Source organism: Myotis myotis, unplaced genomic scaffold (assembly GCF_014108235.1).
Source record: "Myotis myotis isolate mMyoMyo1 unplaced genomic scaffold, mMyoMyo1.p scaffold_m19_p_16, whole genome shotgun sequence".
NCBI lineage: Eukaryota > Metazoa > Chordata > Mammalia > Chiroptera > Vespertilionidae > Myotis > Myotis myotis.
The window spans coordinates 42,817,161-42,839,575 of NW_023416320.1; the positions used below are offsets into that span (position 1 = coordinate 42,817,161).

The 22,415-nt window shown below is 39.2% G+C and overlaps 1 protein-coding gene across 11 annotated transcripts in view; it reads right to left on the reverse strand.

Annotated features, from left to right (window-relative positions):
- Positions 1-9,097: 9,097 nt before the first annotated feature.
- The window catches only part of RB1CC1 (RB1 inducible coiled-coil 1), a 67,944-nt gene continuing 54,626 nt past the window's right edge, over positions 9,098-22,415 (reverse strand). For 5 of the 11 annotated variants that reach the window (XM_036338596.1, XM_036338591.1, XM_036338590.1 and 2 more), the window contains 6 exons: positions 19,723-19,777; positions 18,495-18,542; positions 17,494-17,552; positions 14,898-15,034; positions 11,062-11,132; positions 9,235-10,502 (listed from right to left, as the gene is read on the reverse strand). In XM_036338596.1, coding sequence (XP_036194489.1) covers positions 10,425-10,502; positions 11,062-11,132; positions 14,898-15,034; positions 17,494-17,552; positions 18,495-18,542; positions 19,723-19,777 — 448 coding nt within the window. In that variant the 3' untranslated portion in view covers positions 9,235-10,424. Of the gene's footprint in view, positions 10,503-11,061; positions 11,133-14,897; positions 15,035-16,790; positions 16,810-17,493; positions 17,553-18,494; positions 18,543-19,722; positions 19,778-22,415 lie in introns of those variants that run through there. The other 6 variants (XM_036338589.1, XM_036338588.1, XM_036338595.1 and 3 more) reach the window with 6 other exon arrangements.

Genomic DNA, 22,415 nt, shown 5'->3' on the forward strand with positions numbered 1-22,415 from the left:
TACGGAGGAGCAATCGACGAGCATTGGTCGTTTTCAGGACGGATGCTGTGTTCTAAACCTTTAACTGGAACCGTGTCAGAGGGCAAAGCCAATGTGGGGGCGTCTCCATCCTTTGCAAGACCGACTCCGGCAGTAAGGCGACATCTTGTGGACAAACGTGGGCATTTCACAAAAGTAACACGTGTGGGGTGGGCAAGGTTTTGGGTTTGTTTTTGGTTTTTTTGGTTTTTTGCTTTATTTTTCCTCCAATCTGTCATAGACTAAAAATACTTTGTAAACGACAAGTTTTCGAAAAATAAAATTAAGCAAAGATGTCAAAAAACAAAATTCAACTGAGGAAATTTTAAAGATCTTACTGGCTTCATTCAATGATTCATGAATCGGGCAGCATCCAATCCAACATAGAAAGAAGCTCTGAGGAGCTGGAGAGGGAGCCAGACAAAGTGCTCTCATACAAGGACATAATTCAGATATTCTGATTGCAAAAATAATAGCACCAAGGCCTATAGAACCTATAGCTCTAATTGGTCTTTTAAAATTTTTACTGATTTCAGAGAGGAAGGGAGAGGGAGACAGAGATAGAAACATCACTAATGAGAGAGAATCATTGATCAGCTGCCTTCTGCATGACCCACACTGGGGATCGAGCCCGCAACCCAGATGTGTTCCCTGACCAGGAATCAAACCGTGACCTCCTGGTTCATAGGTCGATGCTCAACCACTGAGCCATGCCAGCCAGGTTCTAACTAGTCTTTATGAAATGCTATTAGTACAGATATCTTACCTGTCTTCATAGGGATTATTGAAAATATTTATCTTCTGTGAATACCTACCACTTGAGAAATCTTTTATGCTTTTCTCCACTGCCAACTTCTGTATGTCAAAGCTTGCTTATTTATCATATAAATCGATTGTCATAATAATGTTACATCTTTGTAAATTTGTCAGTGTAAATATGTGTGTGTGTTTAAGGACTATTCAACAAATATGTGCCTTCTCTTCCTCAGGGAATTTTAAATGTGTAGCAGCATCAGAAATCACCACAAGCTGTGTTCTGAGGCTTAAAATGGTGTTTGATTAATTTTTCAGATGCCAAGACTTTGAGCCAAATTATTCTGATTCTGATCCTAGAGTTTGAAGAACAATAATAAGCCACCACCTTCCTTCTTATATACAGTTGAAGGTTCTGATTTAATTCCAAGTGGGCCCCATCTGCTGCTTCCTTCTCGTTTGGTGTTCTCTTTGAAGCACTTATATCTCTCTTTGGGAAAAAAAGACCCCACTAATGTCACTTGAAATATACTCTTTTTGTCACTGGTCCTACCTTGGGAATGAGGCTAGCGCATCCATCCCACGGAGACTAATGGCTTGCTTGCTCTGTCACACACGGGGCTAAGCATGAGATGCATTTAAAAACTTAAAGGCAAGTATTTGTATTTCATTTTCAGTGGATTCGCCAAACCTGATGCCTGATTACCCTGGCTGGCTACTGGAACACCACACTCCATTTCTGCCCAATCTCAGCATGCAGGAGAAACACTGATTTTTCAACCAAAGACCTTGTATGCAGATATGGACACAGACAATAGGGAGCTGAAGGCCTGGGGCCGGGGGCAGGGCAGGCTGGAGGGGGCCAATAGGGGGGAGAGGGGACATGTGTAGCACTTTCAACAATAAAGAATTATTTTAAAAGAAACACTGATTTTTGTCCATGTGCTCATCAGTGAATCTGCTGGTCATTCCAGCCGGGCAAGGACCTTGCGTGACCAGCCTTGAGAGTGAGGGAATGGCCAGGAGATCCTCCTCAAGGCTGACAAAACCGCCAAGGCCCAGACACAGGCAAATTAGACACAATTTATAGTTTTAGTTATAACAACCTTCTCCTTTCTCTGACTGACAAGAGGTCATTGTAGATGGTTCCTTGGCTTTCCCCATCTGTTAAATAAGAAAAACTGTAATGAAAACAGTCATGCCCTGGCCAGTTTTGCCCAGTGGATAGAGCATTGGCCCACGGACTGAAGGGTCCCAGGTTTGATTCTGGTCAAGGGCATGTACAGGCTCCATCCCAGGCCCTGGTTGGGCTCATGCAGGAGGCAAGCAATCAATGTGTCTCTCTTACATCAATGTTTCTCTCTCTCTCTAGAAATCCCTTCCTCTCTCTCTAAAAATCAATGGAAAAAATATCCTCACAACAACAAAAAGTCATAAACTAGGGTTCTTGCAGTGTGGACTGTGTCATGACTGAGGAGAGGCAATACCTCAGGCAGACTTCTCCAATGAACAGTGTTTTATGGGATGACCTACAATGTACCAACCTGTCAATGTGTTTCTGCCAAAAGTAAGCCAGACTCATTGTTGTGGTGCTTACAGAAGGTTGGATTCTTCAACTCTAGCCGCTTCTTATGGTATCATTTAAACATGACCCATAATAAATACTTAATGAGTCATTTAATAACAATAACAAATAATGTTGAATGACCTTAAACTATTGATGAATTTAACTTTGTATATATATTTTTATATAATTATATATATAATTTTATATATTTATTTATATATATATATAATTTTTTATTGATTTCAGAGAGGAAGGGAGAGGGAGAGAGATAGAAACATCAATGATAAGAGAGAATCATTGATTGGCTGCCTCCTGCACTCCCCCTACTGGGGGGATCGAGCCCACAACCCAGGCATGTGCCCTTGGCCGGAATCGAACCTGGGACCCTTTAGTCAGCAGGCCGAGGCTCTGTCCACTGAGCCAAACTGGCTAGGACTTTAACTTTTTAAACACAGTGTTTAGACATTGATGGAGATGAGGTCTGAAATGGTCACAGAGGCCACTGGGCAAATGCCTAGATTCTCAAAACATATAACATTTTCTAAATATTAAAAAAAAAAAGGAATTATAAAGTCTTCTCTCACACTCCTCCTTATAAAAGAATTCAAAATAATGTAGATATTCCCTTATCCAAGAGGTGGAGCTTAATCGCCATCCCACCTCTTAAGCATGGACTAGTGTCTTGTTTCCAAATACTAGACAAAGGGGGAAATCGTGATTTTGCAGTGGAGAGACCTGGAAAACACCAGCGTACACAGTGATGACGGTGCACATCATCTGGGGTGTCTGGGATGTGATACGTTCCCTGATATGATGGGCACTTAATCTCTGTGGTCTTCATTCCAAATGCCGACAACTCCAGTCTAACCTTGAGAAAAACATCAGACAAACCCAGGTTGGGCAACATTCTGTAGGGCACCAGGCTGCTCCTCCTCAAGGCTGTCAGGATCATGAGAGAAAAGGACTGAGTCACAGGCCAGAGGAGATGACGGGGCCATGATAACGAGATGCAATGTGGTACCTTTTACTGGGTCCTAAAACATGAAGAAGACACGAAAAATCGGGTGAAAGCTACATGAAGTCTGCAATTAAATTAACAGTAATGTAAGTACTGATGCTAACTTTTTAGTCTGACAAATGGTGGTGGAAGATTTTAGTGATGGGGAAACCACCTGAGGGGTATATATGGGAAATCTATACTATCTTTGCCACTGAAATTATTCTAAAATAAAAAGCTTATTTTGAAAAGTCTGTTCTTTCAGAATTGAATCAATAATTGAGAAATGGCAAGATAACACAAGTCACATCAAATTAGCTGTTCGTAATTAATGTAAGGAAAAAGACTAAAATTTGAATGCATGGCCAGATTGTTAAAAAAAAAAAAAAAATTTAATTCTATCATTTCATTACAGTATTCAGCTCTTTTTCTTGCCATTTTACCTTCAGCCATTACATTTTTTTTTTTTTAAGTGTCCCTCCAGCCCAGCCAGCATGGCTCGGTGGCTGAGCATCGACCTATGAACCACGTTATGGTTCGAGTCCCAGTCAGGGCACAGGTTGCGGGCTCGATCCCCAGTGTGGAACTTGCAGAGGCAGTTGATCCATGTTTCTCATCATTGATGTGTGTGTGTGTCTCTCTCTGTGTCTCCCTTCTTCTCTGAAATAAATTTTAAAAAATATTTATAAAGCCTTCCTCTGTTTTTCATTCCATATTTTTCTTAAATGCCTTCGTGAAGCGGGAAGCTGTCATCAGGACTATTTCCGCTCTCCCTGTAGCCCTTTGGCTTGCCCGTCCTTATTCCCAAATAGTTCAGGAGAATCACCTCACCCCCCTGAGCAGTGTCAGTACAACTGTGAGTCAAGTTGTGGAGCCTCCCCTGGCCAAGGCAGGACAGAGGGCCACACTTAGGACAATCCTACCGCCTCCCTAGAACCTCAAGCAGAACAGAGGGACAGAGGATATGCCACTTGGTTATGCCAGCGGCTGGGCTCTCACAAGTCTGCTACTGAGACCTCTCAAGTTCCCCAATTCTGTTTCTGAGCCTGGTTCTCCACCCTCCCATCACCAGTGAACTCTCTGTGCTCCCCACCAAAATGACCTCTGCCCTGGGCCTATTACAGAGCCGGTGACTAAGCGACTAAACTTTGCTTCAAAATAACTCAGGAACAGAGGGAAATGGGTGAAGATAGAGAAAGCATGATTACTAAATCTGGGTGGTGAATACTAGGCATTTTTTACACTATACAATTCCTCTATTTTAGTATGTTTGGAGTTTTCTATAATTTAAAAATATGTTAAGAACGTGTCTAGCTTTATTTTTTTGTACATATCTGTCCAATTTTTCAAACACCATTTATATCCATAAAAAGAAATCAAGATTGTTCACCTTATAGTAAAAAAAAAGTGAGGTAAGCCAGATGATTTCCAATATTTTATAAAGTTTTTAAAATTTTCTCTATTTTCCAGATAGAGGTACAGGAGGGATTTAAAACAGAACTGGACATCAGCTGTTTAATGCCTCACTCCTGAAACTGAGGATAAACAAGGAACACCAGACAATTCAGGAGCACTTCTGACGTGGAATAAAAACAAAATTAATAGAAAAAAATGCCTTGGAGACAATAGAGGACATAAAAGAGAACAAAAGAAAAACAATTTATATCTTCAGAGAAATGTGAAAAGATAATGGACCCTATCACGAAAGATAATCAGCACTCTTGAAAGTTATAACCATAATTGTCAACATAAAAATTCAATGAAATGGTTTAAAATTGAGAAAACTCTCAGAAAAGACTAAAGTTTATCAATCAGATAGAAAATAGGAACTCAGAATACAAGGGAAATGGAGTTCTAAAAGGTTTAACATACATTTGAGAAATAAAGAGAAAATTTTAAGACTTCCCCTAGCCCAGGTGGTGTGACTTGCCATGACCTGCAAGACTAGGTTTGGGATCTGAAGGAGGGGCTGACGCACAAATGAAAATCCTATACAAGAAATATGAATTTAGAAGGCCCTGGGCGGCAGGTGGAGACCTCTTTCCAGAAGAGGCACCCTGAGTTCTGGCCTGGTTCACTTTTTATTTACTTGAATATACATTTGCCCTTTAGCAATGCATACAGGCAGATCAAAGGTAAAGTTTGGTAAACAATGTAAGAATTATCAGGTCAGGAAATTGCCTTGAGCCATTGCGCCCACAGCAGGGTAGTTTTATGCTGATTTTCAGTCCTGCTTAATAACAAAGTCCATTGGCCTTCCAATGTTTCTTTTTGCATTTTTATGCTAACTGCTGCTTGCTTTAGCCTCCAGGCAGTGACTCAGTGGTTGAGTTTCAACCCATGAACCAGAAGGTCATGGTTTGATTCCCAGTCAGGGGAGGCAGCCGATCAATGATTCTCTCTCATCACTGATGTTTCTATCTCTCCCTCTCCCTCCTCTCTAAAATCAATCAAGTATAAAACTTCCCCTACGTGACGTGTATCCTTAGGTTGAAAAGATTCACTGATTAACAGCAAGAAAGGAGGCAGGGAACTGCAAGACATTATCATGCCATTTTATAGTTCTAGGTCTAAAAAGCTCTTAAAGATTTCCGGAGAGCATAGACGTGGGCTAAAAACTATAGAGAACACAAATAAAATGGCATTTGTTTCACAATAACTTGGAAAGTAAAAAACAATGGAGTTAATTTCTGAAAAATTCTATATCCAATTAACTGTCAAGTGTGAGCCTATTTGTTATATTAGCAGAGATTCAGAAAATTTATTTTCTACTATTTTTTCCCCTAGGATCATAAGCTCCAGCAAGAGAAACAAGAAACAATGGCTTTCTAACCAAAAATGCTAGAATGTCATATAGGAGACTTAGAAAGAAATGATTAGTTTGAAGCAGAAGAACTAATGTTTCCAAGATGAGGTCTCCGAGGAAAATGTGACTTGATGGAATAAAATGTGAAGCATTTGAAAAGATTAAAGCTATGGTAATTACACAACAATAGCACCGAAGACAACAGAAAAGCTTCAAATAAAGACCATGAACTGTACAAGACAAGAAATGTAATCACAGTTCAGGACTTGGCTCCGCAGACAATATTTAGAGCAGTGGTTCTCAACCTCGGCTGCACATTAGAATCACCTGGGAATCTTTTTAAAGTCCTGGTTTCTGGGCCTCATCCTCCGGAAATTCCGTTTCTTTGTTATGGGGTGGGGCCACAACATGAGTCACAAAGAAACAGAATTTCCGGAGGATGAGGCCCGGAAATCAGGATTTTACAAAGATTCCCAGGTGATTCTGATGTGCAGACAAGGTTGAGAACCACTGAGTCAGAGGGTCATAATGTAAATGCTAATGAACCAACTAGAAAGTTAACAGAGGTAGCCAAGAAAGTTCTTATGACATAATTAAATCTTCACACCTCATGAGAAAGAGAACATGGACACAGGGCTTGCAGCGAGGAGCCACCGGGGACTGTGCCTGAACACTTACCTCCCATTGGGACTTTATCTGGAAGAGGAGCAGGAGGACGCAGACCTTCACCGCAAGGAGGTACACGGCCACACCCTCATTCAGTGGAGGGGTGGCCACAGCCACAGGCCGGGCGCACGTCTCTAACGTCGGACCACCCAGGCCAAGCAGTGGCTGCTCCTCTTGATCGGGAGCTTGGCAAGTGGGGACTCCGAGAAGCAGGCCCAAGGCCTTGAGATGCCGCAGTGCGTCCGAAGCCAACCACTGTCAGAGTTTGGCTGCCAGCCGTCCCCAGCATTCGGCTGCACCCCACAGCCTCGACTGTGCCAGTCAGGATGGGAAGTTGTATTTCTGTTCCAGGTCCAGAAAAGCAGCAAAATCAGACCAGTGAACCCGAGGCTGACCTCAGGACCAGCTGCATTGAATAATGACCCCCTGCCCTCGTGCTAGCCCATCAACCAGTGGAGACCATAACCCTGAAAGGACACACCTGGAAAACTGCTGAATATTCTATTGCGATCTCCGCCCTTAAAACCCTTAGGATGGAGGACCCAGAGGGCTCTTCCTCCCGGGAGCACACCCGTGCCTTTCTCGGCCCCAAGCAGGTTACCATTAGCTGCCTCACTCCCGAGCTCCGAGGGCCCCTCCTTTACCTCTATAACTTCTGGGGACTACTTTTTATACCTGTGATTAACCACATAAACATTCTCTTATAAATATAAAAAAAGAGAAAGTCAATAATGTAAATTGTTATCAAGAAACAGTAGTATGGTCATATAATTTGGAACATAAGATAAAAATGGCCAAGTAGTATCATCTCTAAGTGGCAAAACTGGGAAATAAGACAAAGGCTTAGGTGCATACTAAATTTGTTTTTACACCATGGTAATTTTTAAAGTAAATGCAAGTAAAAGTTTAATTTTTGCTCATTTCTTCTTAGTATATATCCAGGCATATTTGCCAAAATAAGTAAACTACTCACACAATTTACATACACCTCATTTACTTTGCAGTGAAACATGATTTAAATATCCATCCTTTTAACAATGAAAACATTTCTATTAGAACCTGAATAGTGAAATTCAGATTTTTAAAAAGTTTTACAATAGCTCCTGTTTTCTGAGTAGCCTGTTTTTAGAAATTGTTTGAAGCACTTTAGATTTGTAATTTTTATCACTTAATCTTCAAAATAACCCTATGAAGTTGGTCCTATTATAACACAATTTCATACATGAGAAAACTGGGTTCAGAGTTTATGCAACTTGCCCGAAGTCAAGTTATAGCTAGACCTGGAATGCAAACATTCTGATGCCAAAGCTCTCAGTACATTTTCCTTAATCACCCAAAGGTAAGGATACAATTGATGAGTTCTGATTTGCAGGTTTCATTTTCTTTCTTTTTTATGAATTTTTAATTTATTTTACTAGAGGCCCGGTGCACCGATTTGTGCACCAGTGGGGTCCCTCGGTCTGCCCTGGGGGGATTGGACCGAAACAGGCAGTCCAACATCCCCTGAGGGGTTCCCAGATTGCGAGGGTGCAGGTAAAGTTGAGGGACCCCACCTGTGCACCAGGCCTCTAGTATTCATATAAGATCTTGTTAATCTCTTCCCACCCTCCCCGCCCCCTTCACTCTGAGATTCATCAGTCTGTTCCAGGTTTCCATGCTTGTGCATTGAGCATCTGCCCCCTGGTGGTCAGTGCATGTCATAGCTACTGAACTGTCACTTAGGCCTTTATATATAAAGAAAAGATTGGTTTCAGGGAGGGAGGAGATAGAAACATCAATAGGGAGGAGATAGAAACATCAATGATGAATCACTGATTGGCTGCGTCCCGCATGCCCCCTACTGGGGATGGAGCCTGAAACCCAGGCATGTGCCGTGACCAGTGTCGAACCCAGTGCCCTTCAGTCCGCAGGCCAACACTCTATCCACTGAGCCAAACTGGCTAGGGCTCATTTTTTTTTTCTTTGTTAAGAAAACTGCATTGCCTTTCTGCTTTATAAATGTATATGTGAACACTGACAAGATGGACATAAGAAAAACTATAAGCTACAAAATTAAAGAGCAGCATTAACGAAGCGATGGATGTGACATCATGTGTCAGCCCACTGTAACTCCACAGCACAATGACCACATATTACATTTGAAGGGCTCCAATTAAGTAAAAATGGCCCGACTGGAAGATTCAATTAGACCCAAAAAATCTGCTTTTAAAAACCACTCTGTATATTAAGGAATTTATTGCTTTGGTACTCTTTGCATTAAGATGTCATGAAAGGATTAAATAGAAACATGTTAAGTCATTTGTTCATTTATTCATTAATATGTCAAATTCAGTTTTCTATACACTATGGTGTTTATTCCATTTTATGTACTATTAGACATACATATTTAAAAAAATATTTAACTTATTTTTATGAAGAAATTAAATATTTTCTGGGGGAAAAATCATTTTATTTATTGTTCTCTATAGCAACAAACCTGAAACAAGTCTCATCCAACTCAACTAACTCATTTAAATACCTTTGCTCCATGGCAATTTGTTTAAAATTCTAGTTTAGTTTACACAACTCTATTCTACATAACACTGTTTTACCCTGTTACATAGTATATAATTAAAGAACATTTTTGTAATTAACATGTTTCTTTTGATATAATACAGAACAAGTTTTTCCCATATCCCGCAAGCACTCAAATATATTAAAAAGGTATCCTTCTTAAAAGGCACACACATTTACAGGTTCAAATCTTTATTGTTTTAAAATTCTACATGTCTTTTACAATACAATATTTTGTTATTTAAATGACCTCTAAACAGTTAATGTACAATGAATATGTTTTTTCTGAAACGGAACCATGAATTATAATTTCATCAATATAATTATTCTTAACAGAATAATAAAGATGTTGGGAAGGTTTCCGTGCTGCATTTAAAGTGTCAATAGCACAGACTCTTCCCTTTAGAACCCAAGCGACCGATCTGTTGAAAGTGCTTTTAAAGACTGATAATTATGGCTGATCTTAAAAATCAATCAATCAAATTGAGTTCCTTTTTGTTTTGAAACATCAAAGGGCATTAAAAAAATAAATGAAACAATTTGCTTTAGTAATCTACAGAGGCAAACTCAAAATTATGATTATCTGCATGCAATAACACTCCTCTTTCTTTAAATAGTTTTGAAGAATTTATACATTTTATAAAGAATGTGTTCAGAGTGCAAGTTTTTGATACTGATTTCACAAAAGGACAAATGCTGGTAATAACAACTAACATTTACTATCTAAGTTCAAGCTAATGTATATGTAACAGGCAATTAATATGGCTAATCATAAGCCACAATGCACAGGGTATGCCCTTTGAGAAATGAACTAGTTTGGTCCGCATTTCATTTGGATAAAAACAAAACCAAAACCAAAACCATTTTAATTCAGTCAAATGTCTTGTTAAATTTATTGTTCTAAAGGGTATGTAGCCAGTTAAAAAGTAAATGATGTACACCAATGAAGCATATTGTCACGCTGAACTTTTGTATAAAAAGATGGCTTGCTGTTTTTGGAGTGATGAATGAACACTGTAGGATAAATCAGGAAAATGTCACAGAATGTATTAATTTCTTCCAAGTTATACTTTCTTATTCCACGACACAGCTTTCACTCTGTAAAACTTTGTTCCCAAAGGAACTTTAAATCTGTTTTGTGCCTAAGAAAAAAAGAAACCAAATTACACAGGTGCCATCATATCATCCTACTCAATGCTAGAGTATTGGCGGGAGGGGGGGCTCTTTGTCACACTACACAAGATCTTCCCCTCACCAGTGAAAATATATTGAGCCACTAGTATTGATGAAGAATATAGTACAAAGTGAGCCATAAATCATTATTTTAAAGTACCAAAGAAACTTCAATACTACACAATTTAAGTTCTATTAGTGTTTTGGAGCAAAGGGGCCCAAAATTACAGAGTTAGGAAATATGCTCACTAGATTTCACTGATTGTGTTGTACTGGCACTGCTGATATGACAGTCAGGTGCATTTTTAGCCATCAATATTATACTTCAATGGGAGTAGAGTATGAAAATAAGAAAATATCACTCTATTTATAAATAGATTCACTTTTAATCAGCAGTTATGTTCCCATTAAAGGTCTCACTCAACAGAGCAAAAAGACCAAGACAGCACTATGCAAGATTTCTATATAAAGTAGTGTAAGAATTTTCTACATAATTCCTAGGTTTATAACATATGATATAGTTTTTACCTTTTTGGCTTGACAGTATTCCTTTTCCATTACTTTTCCAAGAACCCAGGGTCTTCTAGATACACCTGAAGCTATTAAATCAAGAGATTAGTTTCTTTTTAAAAGCGCAGTTATAATTATCATAAAATGTAATTGTCAGAATCAAAACAGACTAATGCAAGACTGCTGAAATCACGAAAATGTGTAACCATTTTCAAAACAACACTGAATTCAGTCTACTTTTCAACAGGTAATTTTGATTTCATTTATTCATTAAATATAGGTGGTAAGTCAAATCACAGAACTAACAAAATTAAAGATATACAAATAATCTAAGTATAAATTACAAACAAATCTAGAAATTCTCTAAGTTAGCTCAACAGTGCCATCTACTGAAAGTGCTAAGATGACCTTTTCCATTCTGAAAACAGGCCAAGTTATGCAGACAAAACTTATTTTCTAGATTCTAAGAAAAGCCCTGCTTTTTGAGAGGCACTGCTTTTAACTCCAATGCTCAGGGGCAGGAACTGCACCTTTCTCCCGTCTGTACCCACAGTGCATGGAAGGGTGAACACAGTCAGTGCACAATAAATAACTGGCAAGTCTACAGGGTGGTGCTTGAGCAAAGGGGAGGTGGAAAATGTGGGAGGAGACGGAATGAAAAGGCTTGCCCTCTGGAGCCCAAGTGTGACAAACTAATACTCATTCTCTTTCAATTCATCAGAAATTCTCATAAAAAGTTGAATTCAAAAGTTCTTTGGCCAATAAATTATCTGTTTCGAAAGTCTTTGAGATTCCCAAGAGAAGCCAAAATTAATTTGTATCCCATAAATATAAATAAAAGATATCCTTGCCGGGGGTAGGGGAGGCCGGGGGAAGGTCAATGGGGAAAAAAAGGAGACAGATGTACTACTATTTGTAATACTTTAAACAAGAAAATAAAATTTAAAAAAAATAAAAAGTAAATTAAATTAAAAAAAAAGATATCCTGAAAAACCATCAGAAATGTACATACATAGAGACTATCACATAATAGAAAGACAGAGAAGCCCCTAGACCAGCCGTGGGCAAACTACGGCCTGCGGGCCGGATCCGGCCCATTTGAAATGAATAAAACTAAAAAAAAAAAAAGACCGTACCATTAGTTCACACAAACACCCCATCCATGCTTTTGTTCCGGCCCTCTGGTCCAGTTTAAGTGGCCCTCGAGTCAAAAAGTTTGCCCACCCCTGCCCTAGACCACAGGATGTGAAAAATACTATAAATGCTGTAATATAGCATTTCCGATAATTCATCGTTTATGAAAAGACTCATTCTAAAATGAAATGCTTATGTTTTATGAATGAGAACTAAAAAGTCCCACTGTCTCAGACATAAAAACACTCTGCTAGTCCACACACCCCTAGGACAGTGGTACAGGGGTACTATATCCCCTGCTCATAATCCTCACCAAAAAAAAAGGGGGGGGGGGCGGGGAGGGCATAAGGAGGATGGGAGTACCATGGTAAATTAAGACTGTTGCCCTAGCCGGTTTGGCTCTGTGGATAATAGAACATCGGCCTGCGGACTGAAGGGTCCCAGGTTCAATTCCAGTCAAGGGAATATGCCCAGGTTGCAGGCTTGATCCCCAGTAGGCAGCATGCAGGAGGCAGCCAATCAATGATTCTCTCTCATAATTGATGTTTCTAAGTCTTTCTCCCTCTCCCTTCCTCTCTGAAATCAATAAAAAATACATTTTTTTAAAAAAGACCGTTAAATTATTTTCTGCAAGACTTTAAGTGCCTTTAAAATTATAATGTGCACTGTGAATCCGAGTATACAAAATTTAAAAACTGAATTCCCTCCCTGTCCTTTGGATATGCACATTGAAAATATTTAAAGATAAAGAACCAAGATATAACTTCACTTCATATGGTTCTGGAAACAACAATGTGCACATAAAACACTGTATATATTTTTGTATTTGTACATTAGACATACACGTATAGAAATAATAGAAATGGGGGAAAATGGTAACAAAAGGTGAACATGAGTAAAGGTATATGGTTGGTTTTTTTTGCACTATACCTATGCTACTTTATGATAAATTTTTTAAAAAAATTTCAAATGAAAAGCTTAAACAAATAAAAAGCAAACAACTACAAAAAAACACAGAAGAAAATATCAAGCTCATTGTTTTCAAGGTACAAAGCCCACTCATCTCATAGTTACATGAGAAATGCACGTATTTATGGACATTCTGTGTAATCCACCACCAGCAGCCACAGCGCAGTGATTGTGATGCTGGCCTACTTCAGAAACTGGTATTTGACCAGGTTATCGTTCCAAATAGAAACAGCATCTAAGTACACATACATTCTTGTTTTTCTACTGAGGTGAAGTATCCCAGGGTATCATCCTGTGCTTTTAGAATTCTTCCAAGTAACAGAAAAAATGGAAAAGTGACAGGGCATAAAGGGCCCCCTCCCCGACCACTTTGTCCAGCACTATTTAGAGCTGTGTCCATTCCAGCCTAATTACTGCTCTCCCTCTGGGGCCAGCGGGGATGAAGATGAGAAGAGACCCAGCTTGGCTGGGGCTCCTGCTCATTGAATAATTACGTTACCACTGTTCCATGAGCCTAACACTGAAAAACTTTCCTTCTAAACGGTGAATACTTTTTCCCACCGGCTTTTAAAATACAAAAATCATGGCCCGCTAATGAGTGTATATCCAGAAACAATCAGTTAAAACCATAGGCAGAACTACTACAGAATGTGAATTCTTTGTCCTAACACAATTGCATCTGAAATTTTATATTCATTAACTCTAGGGGGCAGAAAAACGCAAATATAAACGAATGAGAGAACAGGAATAGCTCTGAAGAGGAATGCAGCCAAGCAGCAGGCTGACACACAGAAACACAGACAATGGTTTTCCCAAATCAAACAAAAGCCTGTCTTAAGGACTGGGAAGAGAAGGAGCTAGACGTGAGGACAAGTACCACCCATCATTAAAAAACCAGTGTGAGAGGGAGTGGAGTAGGATACACGTACATTCTCTTCCCTCCCTAGATGGACTGATAACTACACTGGGCTGGCAAGAAAATGCTTCTTACTATTGGTCAGTATAGCAGGTCACTGGCAAAATAATCCCCTGCCCCTTCGTCAGCTTTCTCTTATTTTGAGGAAGGAAAATATGTACTAGATAAAAGGGGGGGGGGGGGGGGGCCGACAGACGGGACACAAAATAGCTTGTGGCAGCAAAGAGCTATTTATTTTGAGCCTGATTTTGGGCTAGACTATTAAGTAGTCTAGAAATTATTTTAGAAGATTTATACCTGATTGCTGAAAATAGTTCAGTACATCAGACTCAGAAATCACTAGTCCATAGATGCATCTCATTAAAGCCTTCAGCAAAATTGCAAATTATTTAAATTTGGTAGATATTTTTAAAAATAATAGGTAATAGACATTATAATTTAGTATATTTTAAAACTTATTTTTGCCTTTAAAAATGTTTAAGAATTGACATTTTAATAAAAAATAAAGTAGAAACACGGGATGATAAATAAGACAGAAAAAACATTTTATAATTTGTCAAAAAAAGGTAATGTTATTAACAAGCAGGTAAGCATAAATAGATTGTACTTATATAAGAATTGTGACAATTTAATTCTGCTACTTCTAGGATATGAGATATCTGGTTCAATTGCATTAACTACGTTGATTTAGAATTGTCAATAGAATCCAGGAAATTAACCTGGATACTGTAGATTTTATAAACAGATTCTGACATATTTAGACAAGAAATAAAAATCTGTAATATATTCTCTCCATTCCAGGTTTTATTATTTTAGTTATGGATATGACACTTACCACCCTCACCTGGTTTGAGATCCAGGGCAGGCAAAGACTCTGAATGCAGAAAATATAAGGTTGGACTAACAGTAAATAATACGTAATTGTCGTGGCGCTCGTCTAGGATAATGAGAACCAAATCTCCCACCTGAAAACTAAATAAAGGAATGTTATTATCTACCTGAAAAGTTACTATCACCCTATCCTGAAAACTTTAAGTATATATTCTGCAATGTTTAACTATAATCAAAGTATCACAAAGGCAATATAATTTTCACATTTACTATATACACACACACACACACACACACACACACACACACACACACATATATATATCTCCTATATAATAAAAGCCTAATATGCTAAGTGTCCGGTTGTCTGTTCAACCAATCAAAGCGTAATATGCTAATGATATGCTAAGGCCACTCAACTGCTCACTATGACATGCACTGACCACCAGGGGGCAGATGCTCCGACCGGTAGGTTAGCTTGCTGCTGGGGTCTGGCCGATTGGGACTGAGCAAGATGGGCTGGACATGCCCTGGAGCCCTCCTGCGGTTCCTCCCCAGCTGGCCAACCTCCCACGTCCCTCCCACGTCCCTCCCCGGCCCTGATTGTGCACTGGTGGAGTCCCTTGGCCTGGCCTGCACCCTCACAATCCGGGACCCCTCAGGGGATGTCGGAGAGCCGGTTTCGGCCCGACAGTGGAATGGCCAGTAGCTATGACACACACTGACCACCAGGGGGCAGATGCTCAACACAGGAGCTGCCCCCTGGTGGTCAGTGCACTCCCACAGGGGGAGCACCGCTCAGCCAGAAGCCAGGCTCACAGCTGGCAAGCGCAACCACAGTGGCGGAAGTGAGCCTAAGCCTGCAGTCGGACATTCCCGAGGGCTTCCGGACTGCAAGAGGGCACAGGCCAGGCTGAGAGAACCCTGCCCCCCAAGTGCACGAATTTCGTGCAAGGGGCTCGGCCCTTGCAGCCCCGGCCCGCCCTAACAGCCCCTGCCGGTCATCCAGAAGGACGTCCAGAAGGCCATTCGGCTATTCGATCTAATTAGCATTTTAGCTCTTTATTATATAGGAGATATATATATTACCCTACCCAGCACCTAACTGGAATGCTGGTCATTTATTTAAGATGTCCAAAGGATGATGCCAGCAACTGTCAGAAACCAAAAGCTTTAAAAAATAAAAATTGTAATATTATCTATTGTTTAAAGAACAAAAATGGCAGGGGGCGGGGGGAGAAACTCACTACAGTTCATCTAGTCATAGGAAGAAGGTAATCTTCCTAACCTTTCATTTTACAACAAGAAACACAAATTCAGAGGGAGCAAGTTATAGTCTCAGTGGCAAGGAGATCACTGTATACTATTCTCCATCTCTAAGTACAGTGCTCTTCAACTTGGAAAAGCCAAATGAGTTAGGGTTTTGTTGTTAATTAGGTTTAAACAATGGAAATTACTAATTTCGGGTGAAGGGAGCAAGAAACCAAAGAAATGGTACCATTTGTCAACATGCTATAAGTGGCGACTGTTTCTTCAGAGTTTTCTTTAGAAATGTTCTAAGTATCAAGAGCCATTCAGAGTTATTCTCGGATTCCTTAGTTGTCAAAATAATTTAATTTAGTGGGCCCTACACCTAATAAGTCATCAAAAGCAGAGGAAGCTTTTAAATGACAACAGTCTTTTATTCATTAGTTATTTACCATGCAAATATCTGTTGCCCACCTAACATGATGTGAAGGTAGTGCTTTGGCTAAACACCAGAAGATGAGCTGTCAAAGGTAGATAAGTGAGGCCCTGGACAGTTTGGCACCATGGTTTAGAGTGTTGGCCCACCAACTAAAGAGCCTCAGGCTCGATTCCCAGTCAAGGACATATACCTCAGTTGCAGGTTCAATCCCTGGCAATCCCTGGATCAGCTGGATGGGGCACAAACAGGAGGCAACCAATTAATGTGTATCTCTCTCTCCTCTCTCTCTTCCCCTTCCCCCTCCTTCCACTCTCTCTAAATATCCTCACACCTGGGGTGAGGATTTTTTTTAAAAAGGTGGACAGGGCACTCTGAGGAAGTGTTTCTTTCTTTTTTTAAAGTTCATCTCTCTCTAATCTTTGAAACACCATAAATTGATTTGATTTGACATACAGCTGGCAGGTAAAGTCAGATACCACCCTTTCAAATCACTGAGAAAAGATAATTAAAGCTCCAATAGGAGACATTTCTAATTCAATCATAATGTTACAAGAAATCATCATTTAGAAAAACCTAAAAATATATATATTTTTATTGATTTCAGAGAGAAAGGGAGAGGGAGAGAGAGAGATAGAAACATCAATCATGAGAGAGAACCATTGATCGGCTGCCTCCTGCATGTCCCACACTGGAGATCAAGCCCACAACCCAGGCATGTGTGCCCTGACCGAGAATCGAACCTGTGACCTCCTGGTTCATAGGTCGATGCTCAACCACTGAGCCACACCAGCTGTGTGAAAAACCTTGCTTTTTAATAAAATTTTTTCACCACCAATACAATTCAACATTATTCAGTTCAGTAAAATTTTTTGCACAGAAAAATATCCCCACAAAATATAAGTAAAATACTTACTCTCGAATAGCTATCTTTTCAGAATGCCTTGAGGATACTGAAGACATGCTCTGAGACATCTAAAAACAACAACAAAAAAATACAAACAGTTCATAAAGCTTATACAATTAAAGCATGACAGTTATTAGGTCCTATTGCAAAAATTTTGTTCAATGTTATACACACTGTGTCTGTCCCAGTTTTTAAGAGTCCAAGTTTATATGGTTCATAATAACATAATTCTTTTCCTTCAACAATCACTTTCAGTGGACAAATTTACCTACATTTTTACTTTATATTATTTTCTGAATCCAATTTGGCTGGATTAAAAACAATATAGAATTACATCTTTTTTTAAAATAGATTTTATTGTTTTTTTTACAGACAGGAAGGGAAAGGGATAGAGAGTTAGAAACATTGATGAGAGAGAAACATCGATCAGCTGCCTCCTGCACACCCCCCACTGGGGATGTGCCCACAACCAAGGTACATGCTCTTGACCGGAATCAAACCTGGGACCCTTCAGTCCACAGGCCGATGCTCTATCCACTGAGTCAAACAGGTCAGGACTGGAATTACATCTTATTTATAATTACATACTTAATCTTAAAAATTTCACAGGGAAAGAGATTGACACGTATACTTCCCAAGCAGAGTGGGCCCAAACCTGGTTATACAAATCAACAAAAGGTGAACAGATCTCTCTTTGTTTATTAAGTTTAATTTTGATGCTCAGAATTTCTTCCATTTCCCTCTGAACACTATCTTGAATAATGCAGGATTTCAATTGGTGTTTGAAAACAAAAGAGAAAGAAAAAACTACAACAATAATGACTAGAAAAGCCTAAAATTGTATAGCAACTGATGACCATAATCATCCAAATGGTCTATATGCTGCTAGTAATGATAAGTTTGACCATCCATTTTCAGAACACACGCAACTTTATTTAGATTTTTTAAAAAGATTAAGTTTTTGATAAATTTATTAAAATGAGGACTTGGATCAATTGAGAAAAACTTACCAGTCTTTGATTTAACCGCTTGTTTTCTTCTTCTTTTAATTGTAATGTCTGCAGGGGGAAATAAGAGAGACCCGTGGTTTGGTTTATCCTTGTACTTACTCAAATCTAAACATGATTGACAAAATTTTTTAAACTTCAGATTACTTTCAGTTCCAGTACAGAAGTTAGTGGGAAATGTTTATTTATTGATCCTTTCCCACTGTTTTAATTTTTTTCTGGATTAAAAAATAATGAGAACATTTTTAGTATATTTACCTAACCCAACGATTTTAAAAGTTTAATGTGCATTAGAATTGTATCACTTGTGGAACTTTTAAGTATGCAGTAAATAGCTGAGATCTATCCCCAAAGACTGCTAGTATGTCTGTTCTAAGAAGAGGTATCTGGATATATCCAGATTCTGATATGTGATCATGCAACCCTTCAATAGCAGCAAGAACAACAATGAATGCAGGTTAGAACTAAAGCTGAACAATTTTTACTAGGTTCTTATAAGCTTGTAAAGAGAAAAAAAAATTGCTGAAAATCTTAAAAACAAAGGAATGAGAAGTGCTCTATAAACAATTGGGAGGAAACTACTTATTACCAATGTTCATTTCAATTAATCTCTATAAAAAAAAACAAACACATCGCTTTTCTTCATCATTCACATAATCTATTTTTGCCCAATCCAGGTAAGTATTCAATGCTTTGTTTTTGAAATACGCATACTTATGTTTTAATGAATTCTGAGCTATTGAATAAAACTATTATTGTACATAGTTATTTTAAAAAGACCACTAACCTTTTTCTCTAATATAGACTTCATTTACTGGAAACATGACAAATAAGAGTCTTGAAATGATATTGCCAACTGTTAAGCCATTTCTCAAAATATTAACTCCAAAAATAACCATTAAAAAAAGATCTGCCCCAGCCGGCATGGCTCAATGGTTGAAAATCAACCTATGAACCAGGAGGTCACAGTTCGATTCCCAGGAGGGTACATGACTGAGTTGGGGGCTCAATCCCCAGTGTGGGGTGTGTAGGAGACAGCCAATCAATGATTCTCTCTCATCATTGATGTTTCTGTCTTTCTCTCCCTCTCCCTTCCTCTCTGAAATCAAGTATATATTTTTAAAAAAGATCTAATTTATAAACAGGTTATGTTTTCAGCACAAGACATATTTAACTGCATCCACATAATGAACATATAAAATACTGCAGTTAAAGAAAATAATTTACTTACTCGTTCTAACAGCATTATCCTCTGTTTTTCTTCAGATAGCATATGGATGTTTTCTCTAAGAGACAATGAATTATTTTAGTTTATGTCTAAAAATTCTGGACTTTACATTCTTCAAAAGAATTTTAGAAATTTAACTATTACTACAAAGCACTTTAAAATTAAAGGGTCTGAACTAAATTGTAGAAAGCATCCTGTTTAAGTTACGGTACATTTCAATGGTGTACATTCTTTGTAGCAAAGCTCCTCTAATTAGACATATAAAGCTTTTGAAATTACAAGCAAAACATTCGTTTATGCTTTTTTCTAGAATAATGTCTTTTATTTCATTTTTTATTTCTTATTAATCCTCACCCGAAGATATTTTTCCATTGATATTTTAGAAAGAGTGGAAGGGAGGGGGAGAGACAGAGAGAGAGAGACATTAAAGTGAGATAGACACATTATTTGGTGGCACGCCCCCAACCAGGGCCGGGGTACAAGCCTGCAACCAAGATACATGCCCTTGACCAGAATCAAACCTGGGACCTTTCAGTCCGCACGCCAACGCTCTATCTACCGAACTAATTTTTTCAGGAACCTCCATACTGTTTTCCATAGTGGCTGCACTAATTTGTAATCCCACCAACAATGTCTGAGGGTTCCCTTTTCTCCACATCCTTGCCAGCACTTGTTTCATTAATGTGAGCTATTCTGACAGATGTGAGCTGACTTAACACCAAAAAATAAATAATCCAAATAAAAAATGGGCAGAGGACCTGAATGGACATATCTCCAAAGAGGACATAAACATGGCCAACAGATATTTGAAAAGACGCTCAACATCACTAATTATGAGAGAAATGGAAAATTTAAATTATATTAATATTTACAACTTGAGACTTTATTCATTTGACTAGAGGCCCAGTGCACGAAATTCATGCGGGGGGGGGGGGGGGGGCGGGCGGAGGTGTCCCTCAGCCCGGCCTGCAGCCTCTCCAATCTGGGACTCCTTGGGGGATGTCCGACTGCCGGTTTAGGACCGATCCCACAGGGGCAGTCGGACATCCCTCTCACAATCCAGGACTTCTGGCTCCTAACCACTCGCCTGCCTGCCTGCCTGGTTGCCCCTAACCACTTCTGCCTGTCAGCCTGATCGCCCCCTAACTGCTCCCCTGCCAGCCCGGTCACCCCCAACTGCCCTCCCCTGCAGGCCTGGTTGCCCCCAAATGACCTCCCCTGCCGGCCTCTTTGCTCCCAACTGCCCTCCCCTGCTGGCCATCTTGTGGCAGCCATCTTGTGATGACGTGAGGGTGGCCATCTTATGACGACATCGTGCAACGCCACCTATGCTTTTATTATATAGGATATGTAGTTAATTTTCATAACTGTTTTTCTATTGCTTTATTTTTTTACTTTTTGCTGAGAGGAAGAAGTGTCCTACCCTAAATATGTCTATAAAATGTCATTTTACGCCCTAGCCGGTTTGGCTCAGTGGATAGAGCATGAGCCTGTGGACAGAAGGGTCCTGAGTTCAATTCCAGCCAAGGGCACGTACCTTGGTTGCAGGCTCCTCCCCTGCCCTGGCCCTGGTCAACACTTATGCAGGAGGCAACCAATAGATGGGTTTCTCTCACATCGATATTTCTCTCTGTCTTTCCCTCTCTCTTCCACTCTCTCTAAAAATCAGTGGAAAAATATCCTTGGGTGAGGATAAAAATAATAATAAAAAGTTCTCATTTTAGCCCTGCTGGTGTGGCTCAGTGGTTGAGTGTTGACCAAGAGATAACCAAGAGATGAACCAAGAGATAACAGTTCGATTCCCTGTCAGAGAATATGCCTGGGTTGTGGGCTCGATCCCCAGTGTGGGGCATGCAAGAGGCAGCTGATCAGTGGTTCTCGCTCATCATTGATGTTTCTATCTCTCTCTCCCCCTTTCTTCCTCTCTGAAATCAAATAAAAATATATATTTTCTAAAAGTTCCATTTCAGTTTTAATCATATTTAATTCAGTCACATTTTAAAGCACCTATAAATTAACAATTGTTTGTTGTGAACGGTGTCCTCTCTATGTATACAATTTCCTATTTAACTTTTCTAAACCATTACCTTTATGTGGCTTATATATTTTTTCATTATTTGCCTTATGTATCTTTCTCAATTGCATTAAATCAAATGTTCTATATTAATTTTTCTTTAGATGCTTTTTTTTGTACATAGAATGCAGTTGGATGCTTTTTTCCCAGACAGGTTTTGTAGAGAGGTTAGTTTATTTTTTCACATACATTTGGACTTGCTTCTGTCATTTATGTTTTCTAATGCCATGGTCTCTATATATGTTTATGCTTTCCGTTTTCAAATTACACTTATGTGTTCTATTTTTCACGTACATTCTTAAGCCTCATACCTTTCCAGGTCTCAAGGTTAACCAGTTTCTAGTCCCTTCTTTTGAACTAAACAGAAATCTACATTCATTTTTACTTTTCAAAAAACTCCTCTGCCTTTCCCCAATACACCCTCACCAAAATGAATATATTCACTATTGGAGTAATGCCTTTTCCTCCTAGGTTATGGGTCTCAAAGTTTAAACACTCCTGTAAATAAGAACAACTTAATACTACTATAGCAACACTTATCTTGGCAGTCTATGGAAATATGCCAGAGTGATTCATAAGACACACAATCAGTCATATTAAAATATTTGTCATGTTTATAGCT